Here is a 12,449-nt window from a genome sequence, read left to right as displayed (position 1 = left end):
AACTTGCCCGGGTTCTTTTTTGATTTGGACATGCTCATGATGAGAGGTCTTTCACAATAGCATTTCATTTTTTCCACGGGTAGTTGGACATAGTAGTCGTTCAGCATACGTTGGCTGGAGGCTACATAATGCTGCACGTTGTCTAAGCCTGAACAGGCAAAACAATCGGGTACGGGGCATTTGTAATAGGACCAAGGTCCGTAGGCCGTGGTGGTCTCACGCTTCTTTAATTCTTGCTTGGGGTGTCTAGGGCAAGGAAGGGTGTGGGGTGGTGAAGGGTTCCTGTAGGCTTGTTGCATACCGTCGAGGAAAGCATCGGGATCAAATTCGTTGGACTTGGCTTCTTCTTTAACTTCCCAGAAGGTGTGGATGGTGGGGAGTTTGTCTGTGTCTGAGAAACAGAGGACAAGTTATTTTCTTTTTCTAACCGCTCGAGTATACGCCTACGTCTAGGACCGAAAGGGCGACGTTGGTGTTGAAGTTTGAGGATGAGTTTTTGTTCTTGTCGTTTTAAAGCGAAGTCACTGTTTCTTAAGGGATAATCATCTTCACAGCTTAATGCTACTTCTTGCATGGAGTAGTGCCTTTTATCCTGAATGAGTTTGACCGTGACTTTAGTATGGAAATGAACTCGTTTACCTGGTTCCTGTTTGAGTTTCTTGTTCTTCTTAGTTTTGTCCGTTTTCTTTCTCTTCTTGGTACGAAGGGGATACTTGGCGGGCGAATGAGGATTGAGACTATAATCGACCAAACCTTTACCCTCCTCCTCATTGTCTGGTAACCTATAGCGCGTGGGGGATTCCTCTGGACTGGTTGGCGGTGGCTCCATTTGCTTCCGATGCTTAATCGCGACTGATGGGAAATCTAAGGCTGTCCTTGTATTTATGGGTTCTACTTTGGACCAATCAAGAGCCAGTACTTTCCCATGACGCGGTATGTACTTTTCCCATCACGTGCGCAGTACGTTTCCATCACGAAAGTGATTTTACTTGATGGACGGGTCTGGGTGTATAAAAAATGCGCTTGGCTGTTGGGAGTTCATTTGACACGATGGATTGCAGCGAAGAGACTCCCCTGGTTGAAGACAAAACCACCTTGAAGAAAAGGAGGAAAACCAAACCACCTACCAATATCCCGGTTGTGAAGACGGAGGTGGAAGAAGAGAAGGAAGAAGAGAAGAAAGAAGAACCGGATGCTTTACTTTTGTTGATCAAAAAGACCATTGATACCATCATGTTGGAGGAAGCCGTTGCGATTGGGACCAAGATGGATAACTACCGAGGCGTTTTGTCTGGAGGCATTTTGAAAGTGGCAGAGCAGATGGATGCCGCGGGAAGTCGCGTCAAGTTACCTAAGCTGGTGGATGGTTTGCGAACAGGGTGGAAAGAGTGGAAGGCGAGTGGCGATGAGAAAGCGACCCTTGACACCTTCATGAGAGCCATGGACAACGAACACTGGTTTACCTCGTGATTTGAGTGGTGTGTTGCGCTATTGACCAATGAGCTTTTTTTTTTTACTATAAAACTTGGCGTGGTGGTTCTTTACTCATTTGATTTCGAGATGTTGACCGTGTTGTACAGTAACAGCAACGAGATCGTGGAATTGATCGAGTCGGTGTGCGGCTTTCAGGTGTCGCCTTTGGGTTGCCTCGATGAAGACGAAGGGGTCCATGATATGTTGGTGTTTGACATTTTGTTTTACGGTAAACCCGAGCACGAGTGGACCATTCCTGAACTCCTCCGTCGACGTCCTGAATGGGGATGGCAGATTCTCCCTTTACTGAAAACTCCAGGGCGACGAACCTTTCTCTTCACCATCGAATGGTACTCCATGGTCTACATCAAGGAATTGGATGTCATCCGTTTTGTGCCAGCCATTGTTCCACCGGTCCGAATGAAGAACCGATTTTGTCTGATGGCTACATCTTGTTTGACCTTCATGATGAGACAGAAGATCAAGAAGATGCTGGAGCCCCTGACCTACGCACGAGATATCGCTGTGAGACTGAGCGACAAACTGAACCGCCCGATTGCATTGGGGACGCCTGCGTATTTCAGAGAACTGACTGAAAAGATGGAGGACTTGCTGGTGGAACTGATGACGGAGAGAGACCTAGTCAATAGTTTGAATCACTGTTTCATGAACGAGGATGACTAAATGGTGTAGTGGTCAGCGCGTTGGGCTCATAACCCAAAGGTCCCAGGTTCGAATCCTGGTTTAGTCCTTTTTTGTATAAAACACAGTCATGTGAAAATAAAAATCATTTTTGGTCAGCATGGCGAGTGCGTGGTATAGTCTGTGCGAGCGCTGCGAGCTTTTATATGCCCAGTATGAAAGGAACGATCCCATTCCTTCGTTGATTGCGTTTGACCCCGAACAGGTGTTTTTGGAGACGCATGTCGAAGAGAACGTCTGGCGTTTCGTGGTCTTCATATTGTGGTTGAAACGACAACCCCTGTCACTCGTCTGGTACTCTATCATAAGACGAAAACACCCCGAGCTGATTGGACAAGCACTGTGCCGATTGTCGACATTATGAGTAAGAAAAAGAAGAAGGTGGATCGGTATGCCAATTTGCTGCGGGCCTACGAGGATCCCAGTGTCCCGGGAAGTCTGGGTGGCGTGACGCGTTTCGCCAAAGCCCGAGGCTTACCCATTGGACCGGTACGCCAGCGGTTGGAAGCCAGTTTGGGCTACACGCTTCACAAACCCACCCGCCGTCGTTTTCGTACGGTACCGGTCATGGTCTACGGTATGGACGAACAATGGGTGGCCGATCTCATCGAAGTGGGGAACATTGCCAAATCGAATCGAGGGTACAAGTACCTGTTGACGGTGTTGGACGTGTTGTCCAAGTACGCTTGGGTGGAACCGGTCAAGTCCAAGACGGGTAAGGACGTGACAACCGCCTTCGAAAAAATTTTGAAACGCAGTGGGGGTCGGATCCCTCGCAAGTTGCAGACAGACGACGGGAAAGAATTTTACAACAGAACCTTTCAAGCCTTGATGACGCGAAAAGACATTCGTCATTTTTCCACCAGCGGCGATACCAAAGCCAGTGTGATCGAACGATTCAATCGCACGTTGAAGAAACGCATGTACCGCTATTTCACCGTCAAGAACACGTTCAGTTATTTACCCGTCTTGAAGGATTTGGTGACGGGATACAACCGTTCCTACCACCGCAGTATCAAGATGGCGCCCGAGAAGGTCAACCTGGGGAACGAAGAGCAGGTGTGGAAGACGCTGTACGCAGATCGACTGCAAGCCAAACGCGTACCGCCCGAGTTGAAAGTGGGGGATCGGGTGCGATTGAATAAGAAATACCGCCTGTTCAAGAAAGGGTATTTACCCGGTTGGACCGAAGAAGTGTTTGCGGTGGCTCGTGTGGTGCCGGGTGTGATACCTACCTATAAGATCAAGGAGTGGGACGGCACACCCTTGAGTGGCACGTTTTACGCGCAGGATTTGCAGAAAGTGACGGTGAAGAGCGACGATCTGTTTCGCGTGGAAAAGATCGTCAAACGCAAAGGGAATAAAGTCTTGGTTCGGTGGAAAGGGTGGCCAAACAAATACGACACGTGGATTGAGAAAGGAGCCTTGGTCAAGACGAGATGAAGGAGTTTTACGTCCAATTGATCAGCAGTTCCAGTACCACAGAATTCCCCTACAATAATCCCAACAGTTTCAAGAACCGTTTGCCTTACCAGATCCAATTGAAAGAGGAAGGTTGGAAAGTGGGTTTGAGCAGTATGTCTTACCCACCCCCACCTTTACGACGTTATCAATACTCGATGCACCGACCCCACCTCTTCGAAGACGACGACATCCTGATACAATTTAAATGGAGTATGGAAAGTTTCATACTTTTGTCCGATGGTAGATGGATTCCTAATGTCTACCGTAACACTTTCACCGTCAAGGGGTCTGATCTGCACGAGGATCGAGTCAAAGTTACCAGTGGGAAATCGCTCATGAAATACTTGGTGGCGCGTTACCAAGATCGTTTGACGCACTTCATGGAAAAAGAAAAAGAAAGTCTACGCACTCATGACGGGAAAAAGTACTACGCTGTGTTTCGTTGGGAAGGGGATTCCTTAATCATTGACAACAGCGATACATTCGTCGATGAAACGCCTGGTGACAGGGTGCGATTGCGTCCTAAAATATGGTTTGGTCCTGAATTGGTCAAGAAACTCCTGTGGGTGGAAAAGACGGGCATTGCCGATTACAAATTGAGTCATCACGTGATGAAACTCTTCAAAGACGACGTGGTGCCCCCTTTCAAACTCGATTGGAAGGATCAACACAACGCGCATTCCACGAATTTTTGGAACATCGCGGACGATGGATCCTTACAGCTCAGTCCCTACTGCAATTGGCGCTTCGACTATCTGGACGAGCTCTACGATCAGCACTATGGTGGTGACGTGACTGTCGATGAGAAGCTTCGACCGCCCCTGTATGTCTATTGCAACGTGGCGCAAAGTACCGTCATGGGGAATCAAGTCACCGATCTCTTGAGAGAAGTGCCACACGATCCGAACCTCATGACCTTTGAACCCCAACACATCCAATATCTACCGGTGCGCAGCGACGTGTTTGACATTATCGAGACGCAGGTGGCCGAGAACGACGGAGCATTGGTGAACTTTCCTGAGGGAGTGACGACGGTCACTTTGCATTTTAAACATGACGGATTTTTACGTGAGTCTACCGAGCCACAGTAGCAAGACCGAGTATCCCGAGAACAAATCCAATCATTTCAAGATTCGACTCCCTCATCCTTTGAAAATGGAAGGCGCCAATTGGAAAGTGGGACTCAGCAGTATCTCGTTACCAGACCCTAAGAGTCAAGTCCCACCCTTGTTGCAAGGGGATGAGGTGATGTTTGAAGGGTATTGGTTTGTGGAAGACACCATACAATTGTTAAATCGACACAATATCGATGGGGGTGATTTCAAGCCCGAACACCTTCGCGCGGACGATTTGTCGAATCTGACAGGAGTGGAGTTCATGAAGACCGTCAAGACCTTTTTTGACACCACCGTGATAGAAAAGAGGCTTCGAGCGGGTTACCTCTTCTCGGATCCAACCACCAAGAAAAGCAATCTGTTGAATTTCAAATTCGAAGGCGACGATTTTGTCTTGGACAACACAAATATCCACAGGAGGCTCTACAATGGTCATTCTTACCCCCAATTCTACGTCAACCTGGAACTGGGTATTGACATGGGATGGTTCAAGAAGAATGGTGACAAGGTGGAGATTGGTCCCAATCTGTCCATGGAACTGAACACCGAAGAACTGAAAGTGCCAGCGGCCGCTGACATCAACCCCAGAACGGGTGAACCCTATTGGGAATTGCATGGAAATGGCAAGAGAGTGAAGTTGACCACCTTCCTTAACTGGCGGTTCATCAACCTCAACACCTCGTTCAAGAACGTGACGGGCTCCACCTCGCGTTCGCTGATGGTGTATTCGGATGTGGGGACCAGCGGGGTGGTGGGGAATCAAGTCACGGATCTGTTACGAGAAGTGAACTACCAACGAGAAGGCAAAGGCTTCCAGTATTTTGAACCCCTCCATGTTCAATATATTCCGGTACGCAAAGATTACATCGACATTATCGAGACACAAGTCGCGGAGACCACTGGGGAATTGACGAAATTCGGAGCAGGCAATACAATCGTCACGCTACACTTTAAACAAGAATGAGGGGCGGTGCTTTGACGCGTTTCAAACCCGACGGTCAAATGGGACGAGGTTTCTTGCGAGACTTTTCGGGATCCAGTTTACGAGAAGGATGGCAAGGTTTAAAAAAGGGTGGACCCATGGGATTACCCAACATTGCAGGTGGTATTCGAGGCGTGAAGTCCGGCGGGAGACGAGCCATTAAACGCAAAGCCTTGAACGAAATCAACCGAGCTGCCAAACGCAAGTTGGACGACATTTTTGGAAAATGAATATGAATCCCATTTATTCGAGACGCGTTCGACGCATTCCTCCCATCGTCAGTGAGTTGACGCGAGGTAGAAGACTACAAAAAGGGGGTACCTTCTTACCGCACCGCAGACGAGGTCTAGACCCCACTTGGGTGCGGAGCGCTCTCAAGAGAAGACACCGACGACGACCTAAACGATGACAGACATTGTCCCTCTCCCTGGTTCGGCGGGGGTCAAGAACCCCATGTTGAATTTGTTTCGGGTACCGCCCACGGATCTGAGTATCTCGAGTTATCGAATGGTACCCGTACATCCTTTCACCACGGGCATCAACCCCATCGATTTTCAGATCGATCCTCAAGAAGATTACATCGATTTGTCACGCAGTTACTTTGAACTGGAATGGAAATTGCAGAAAGCAGCGGGAGGCGATGCCGTGGCCGCCGAAAACACCTTTTTGGTCAACAACATTGCCCACTCCCTGTTCAAACAGATCAGTGTGCGACTCAATGGGACGCTCATCAGTCCTCAGACGGACACCTACCATTACAAAGCCTACATTGAAACCTTACTGAATTTTGACAGAGACGATGGAGACACCATCTTGAGACCTCAAGGCTGGTTCAATCAGGTTGATGTGCCCGATACTTTGACAGCCACTCAACTGAATCTGGCACACAATGATTTCAAAGCGCTAACCCCTGACAGACAAGACCTGGTGCGTGAACTCCGAGCCCAAGCCGCTGGCACGGACAGTCAGACGCGCGTTTACAGCTTCGTTCCCCACATTGAAGTGTTTCACCTCAGCAAACTCTTGATCCCCAATGTGCAGATTGGGATTCAGATGTACTTCAATTCTCCAGCAGTGTGGAGTTGGAAAATGGAGGGTGCTGTGGCCTTCCGTATGGATTCACGAGACATCAAAGTGAAACTGTATCTTTGCCAAGTCAGACTTAACCCGTCTGTCTACCGAGAATTGATGAATGATATGGGTAGTGGAAGAAATGTGGTAAGCTATCCCACGGTCAGAAGCGAGATCCGGACCTACAACATCACGCAAAATGAGTTACACTATGAAATCACCAATCCATTCCAGAACCGGTTACCCAACATGCTCGTGGTGGGATTGGTGGCTTCCACAGCCTTCAACGGGGCCGACGATGAGTATCCCTTCACCTTCCAGCAATTTAATCTGACCAGCATCAAACAATTGGTGAGAGGAGAAGCCTATCCCTATGAAGTCTTGGAATTGCTCCACACCAATGGCAGCAGAGACATGAGAGGCTATAGACAATTTCTACAAGCCACGGGAAGTTTGTGCAAGAGTAAAGGAAACATGGTGAGAGCCAAAGATTGGGGACGAGGGAAAGGATGCACGCTGTTTGTATTTGAGAACGCCGCCAACGGTTGCCTCAACAGTCCAGTGTTGAACCCCAAGCTGAGCGGTGAGTTGCGGTTGGTGTTCGACTTTGGAGCCGATCAAGGTGCCAACGTCACGGCCATCCTCTACGCCGAATTTGAAAATCTCCTGGAGATTAATAGCAACAAGACCGTGCAATACGACGTGTACCAAGTGTAATGGAAAAAGTCAGTTTGAACAATGTGCAGTTGGACGTGTTGGCTAGGAGTCAACCCAGTTTGAAACCCTATTTTTACGGTACGGTGCCTTGCGATCGTTTACCCGAGAAACCCCAGAAGAAAGGACCCGTGGGTTACATTGTCAACACGGACCCTCAAGGCCAACCGGGTCGACATTGGATTGCGCTATGGACGTGTCATGACGTGTGCGAGATCATGGACAGTTACGCCCTACCCTTGGACACCTACCTGACCACGGAACCTTTACAGAGGTGGTTGGATCGCCATTGGAAGTTCAATGTCCACAACGGCAAGAGTCTGCAATCGCTGTACAGTCAGAGTTGCGGCGATTACGCGTTGATGTTTTTGATCGATCGATCCAAGGGACATGACATGAACACGTTTCTACGTCGTTTCAGTCCACATGATTACGTACAAAACGATCATAAAGTGGGACAAATGTTAAAAAAATTGATACAGAAAGAGTTAAATTGGGAGCAAGTCTGCCGATGTGATTACGAGCAAGACACGTGTACCTCTCGTTGCGGTGTAAGACATTTATTGTAATAAAAAATGTGAAGTCAAGGTGTCAAGACAAGTGCGTGTTAACTCCCGCGCCCAGGACAGATAAACCTGTCTATCCGGACCTCACGCTTTTCCATAAGGGACCCACATTGTTTATATATGAAACGCACTCCTTTTGTCTCATCCATATGGGACTCAACCATGGAACGACGTCAAGCCTTTCGATTCAACACGCCTTCCAGCATGATGGTCGTGGGTCCGTCGGGATCGGGGAAAACGGTGTTCACCACCCAATTATTGATGGACAATCTCGATCTGTTCGAGACCCCACCCCAACGCATTTATTACTGTTACGGTTCCTGGCAAGACGGATTCAAACCCCTGAAAGCGTATGGCGTGAAATTCCATCACGGCATTCCCGACTCGGATCTCTTACCCATCTGGTTTCCCAAGGGTGGCTTACTGGTGATGGACGATTTGATGGAAGAAGGAGGGAACGACAAACGGGTCTTGGATCTCTTCACCAAAGATTCCCACCATCGCAACATCACGGTGATCTATTTATCGCAAGACATGTTTCCACCCGGTAAATTTTCCAAGAGCATCTCTAGAAATGCTCATTACATCGTAGGATTCAAGAACCCTCGAGATCAACTGGGGATGCGAAATTTATTGTTGCAAGCCTTTCCGTCGCGATGGCAGGATGTGCAAGAGACCTTTCGAAAGGTGACCGACCGTCCGTTTGGCTATCTCTTGTTGGATTTACATCCCAAAAGCCGCGACGATGAGCGGATTCTCAGTCATCTACTAAAAGAAGAGGGCTGCATGCGAATGCATCAGTTGAAGTGAAGATGCTGCGCAGTGAAGTCGAGTGGTTCCCGCGATTCCTAGCGATTTGTAAAAATCAATTGGACTGGATGCATGAACGCAATATCGAGTGCGAACCCATGAGACAAATCTTACAGTGCAGCGGTACACGCGACGTGCGAGCCGTGTTAAACGCATATAACCAAGAGAATTTGACCGATCACATTCAATACAAACTGTTGTTGGCCCGAAGACTGGTGGCTCGAGAAAAGAAATACACCGACCTTCTACAATGAGTACCTCTCCAGCTGGCGTGGGCACCTCGCCCAGTCTCATCGCTCAAGCCTTACCTTCCCCTCTTTCACCGCTGGAGGACATCGACTTGAGCTACGCTTACAACGACGACTTTTTGAGTCAGTACATTCAAAGTTTGAGTCCGGGCGTGGGTACGTCCGCTAGGACACCCTTACGGAATACACCCCCTGCTGGCGCAGGCACCGCAGGACCCGTGGCTAGCAGTACGCCACGACGTAGTCCCGCAGGGAGTGTCGCAGGTGTGGGGGCGAGTCCTCCCCCAGCCCGAGCGGGACCTTCGGGTCTGGATACGCGTCGAGACGTACCCGGTCGAGCTCCGACACCGCCTGGACGAGGGTATCTGGCACGTACAACCACCGGTAGAGCCACCGTGGGATACAAGACACCAGCCGGACGAGGTCGAGGTGGGAAGCAACCCAGACGGGGTCGAGGTGGGAAGCAACCCAGACGGGGTCGAGGTGGGAGAGGAGGTAGAGGTGGTAGAGGTGGTAGAGGCGGTAGAGGTGGCAGAGGCGGCGCTGGAGGCGGCGGTGGAGACGACGATGATGATGATGACGATGATGATGATGACGATGAAAGCAGCGCTGTTTCCACCCCCAGATCACGCATGGATCAAGACAGTTTACAACGTCAATTGCAAATGTTATTGAACGATCAGCGACAAACGGCTCGAGGACGACGTATCGCGGGTATCACCACCACCAACACCATCACGACCACCTACAAAGACGGAGGAAGACCCCAAGTGAGCCGCAATTCGAGCAGTGTTTCGAACTGACTAGTCATGACCGTCGATGTGAGTTTACTCAACGGGGCTTACAGAAACAGTGTGGAAGAGGAATCCTTGTCGCGATTGGATGGATTGTACAAATATTATCATCGACAATGGTGGTATCGGAAACAAATGTTTTATCATTTCAAAACGTGGTTCTGTGTTCTCAATGGACTGGCTTTACTCATGATGGCCTTGAGCATGATCATCGGCGTGCTTTGGGAACAACATGTCGTCGTGGCCATCTTGACCGCTTTAGGCACCTTGGTCAAGGGTTGGAACGATTTCAAGAATTTTTCGATCAAGATGGACATGAGTCGTTTTGCGTTCACTACCCATGAAAAGACCTTGATCGAATTGAGAACCTACGTGCGCGGCTTTCCCTTGGACGAGTTCCAAGGCTTCCTGGTGAAATTGCAAACCATGGACGACACCATCACGGATTTGACCCAACCCATCAAGGACGCCTACGTCAAACTGTACGAGCTGAAATTTCGTTACATTCCTTACCAAAAAGAGCATAAATTAGACGAGCCAAGTCCATGAGGGTTCATTGTTCACCATGAAACAGAAGGGAGGTAACCTACCTGCGTCCATGCTCACCACCGCTGGGCTCGCGCTCATGATGCGAAGACGACGACGGAAGAAGAAACAGAAGGGCGGTGTCCTACCTTTGGCTGCGCTCGTGCCGGCCGGCATTGCCCTGGGTAAAGCCGTGGGTTTAGGGGCAGCTTCCGGTGCCGCCAGTTACGGCGCCAAACGAGCCTTGCAAGCCGTCACCAAGAAGAAGCGAAAGAAACGACAAGGCGGAGGCAACATCTTTGCCAGTGCGGCCAAAATGGGGTACAAATTGGGAAAGCGCAAGGATTACCAACGCATGGGTTTGACCGGTGCGGCTCAAAGTAGTTATACTCATCGCAAACAACCTTGGCTCTATAAAAAGCGATGAGTTGAAACCCCAAGTCATTCAGTACCACACCTATGACACCTCATGGATCTTCAGTTTCGAGGGCATCGCTATTTGGACAACGTCATAGCCGATTTGGAAAAACGCTACGGAAAATCGGGTAAAAAAACACCTCGACCGAGTGCTTTCAACATGGCTCGAAAAAAACAAGCAGTACCCACCAGAAGAGTCGCTCTTCAACCGGCTCCAATGGCTCCAATGGGTGTCCTTGACACCGGTGAATTACCAGCGACCGTCACCACGCGCAGGAAACGCAAGAGAGCTCCCACCCTTTCAGCCAAAGAAGACAGTGAAAGAAGAATGAAAAAGAGGCATTGGTACGAAGACAAGTTCGGAGATGTGAGCAAATTCACCAATAAACCTCGAAAGAAAGCCAAGAAAAAACCCATCTGTTTCAATCGTAGAACCACCCTCTTGAGTTTATTGAAACGCATCCCAGCCGTCAAGACACCCTTGGCTAAGATGATAAAAGCGGGGTCTTGACTCCACCCACCATTCAAAACTATGGTAAGACGTCGAGGTAAGCTGTCCAGGCTCTCTAGGCGTAAGATACTGCAGCGAGGTGGTACGATGAATCGATTAAGGCGACAACGCCCGTTCTTGACCGGCATTCTCCAAGAAGCCAATCGTTTCAAACGTCAAGAGATGTTGGAACACGCCAACGCCGACCAGATCAACGCGGTCAGTGAAATGGTCTTGAATTTGTTGAAAAATAGAATTCCCGTCGAGCCTCAGACGCTTCGAAAACTTCAACGCCATAAGAACGTGTTGCGCGAAGTGGGGAAGCGCAGAAATTCCCTGAAGAGGAGGCGACAACATCTGTTGGCTCAAACAGGGAGCGGCTTCTGGCGAGGTTTGAATGAGTGTTACGAACATGTCGGGTCGAGACGCTGAGGGTTACCCCTTGCAGGGCATCGACGTGGTGCCTGAACGCGTGAGCGAGAACCGAAAACGAGTCGAGATCAAAGACAACATGACCAAGCTCATTGGATTGTTACAAGAAGCCAATCGCAGGGAAGAACAACTCAAACTCGTTCAAGAGCGTCAGCATCGAAAATACAGAGCTCTCGAACAGGAATATTTGGCTTTAAAATACGGTCACGGGTGTGACGATTGCATACGAGTCCAAGACGACGTGGAAGACGTGATCATTCCCTGCCAGACCTGTGCCAAACCCAACGAGACCATCCAGAGTCTGCAATTGAAATTGGAAAAAGCCCGTCAAGAAGCAAGTTACTGGCAAGACTGTTTTGAAAACGCGTTGCAGTATGACGGAAGAGGTCATGATGGTACCGGTCAGTGAATTCGAACGTTTGCAAGATTACTACAAAGGACAGATTTCACAAAGCGCCCTGTTGAACAAAGCAGGGCGATTAGCCGCAGAAAAACAATTGATCTTGGGTAATACATCCATTCCTGACGGGATTGCCGTCAAGATGGTCAAACCCTTGGCGCGTGAACAGACTCGATTGACCAAACGTATTCGGACAGGAGGTGTCCCGCAGGCTGGCGTGGGTGGTCCTGCACCGGATGAAGAAGC

The 12,449-nt window shown here is 49.3% G+C and overlaps 3 protein-coding genes and 1 non-coding gene across 4 annotated transcripts; all 4 read left to right on the top strand.

The window, feature by feature from the left end:
• The first annotated feature begins 2,151 nt into the window (after positions 1-2,151).
• On the top strand, positions 2,152-2,224 carry Trnam-cau (transfer RNA methionine (anticodon CAU)). The gene has a single exon. It is a non-coding gene; the product is annotated as a tRNA-Met (tRNA).
• A 3,917-nt stretch (positions 2,225-6,141) lies between these two features.
• On the top strand, positions 6,142-6,902 carry LOC145498501 (uncharacterized). The gene is made up of 2 exons (XM_081478423.1): positions 6,142-6,791; positions 6,893-6,902. Exons 1-2 carry the CDS (start codon positions 6,142-6,144, stop codon positions 6,900-6,902), a joined length of 660 nt encoding a protein of 219 aa, XP_081334549.1.
• Positions 6,903-6,908: 6 nt separating this feature from the next.
• On the top strand, positions 6,909-7,829 carry LOC145496439 (uncharacterized protein F54H12.2-like). Its single transcript, XM_081476092.1, has one exon. The coding sequence runs from the start codon at positions 6,925-6,927 to the stop codon at positions 7,522-7,524; it is 600 nt and encodes a 199-aa protein (XP_081332218.1). The 5' UTR covers positions 6,909-6,924; the 3' UTR covers positions 7,525-7,829.
• A 378-nt stretch (positions 7,830-8,207) lies between these two features.
• LOC145497077 (uncharacterized) lies at positions 8,208-8,925 on the top strand. Its single transcript, XM_081476877.1, has one exon. The coding sequence runs from the start codon at positions 8,208-8,210 to the stop codon at positions 8,895-8,897; it is 690 nt and encodes a 229-aa protein (XP_081333003.1). The 3' UTR covers positions 8,898-8,925.
• The last annotated feature ends 3,524 nt before the right edge of the window (positions 8,926-12,449 follow it).

Source organism: Orbicella franksi, chromosome 9 (genome assembly GCF_964199315.1).
Source record: "Orbicella franksi chromosome 9, jaOrbFran1.1, whole genome shotgun sequence".
In the NCBI taxonomy this organism is placed as follows: Eukaryota; Metazoa; Cnidaria; class Anthozoa; order Scleractinia; family Merulinidae; genus Orbicella; species Orbicella franksi.
Note: the sequence above shows the minus strand (reverse complement) of the source record. Positions and strands in the feature narration are given on the sequence as shown.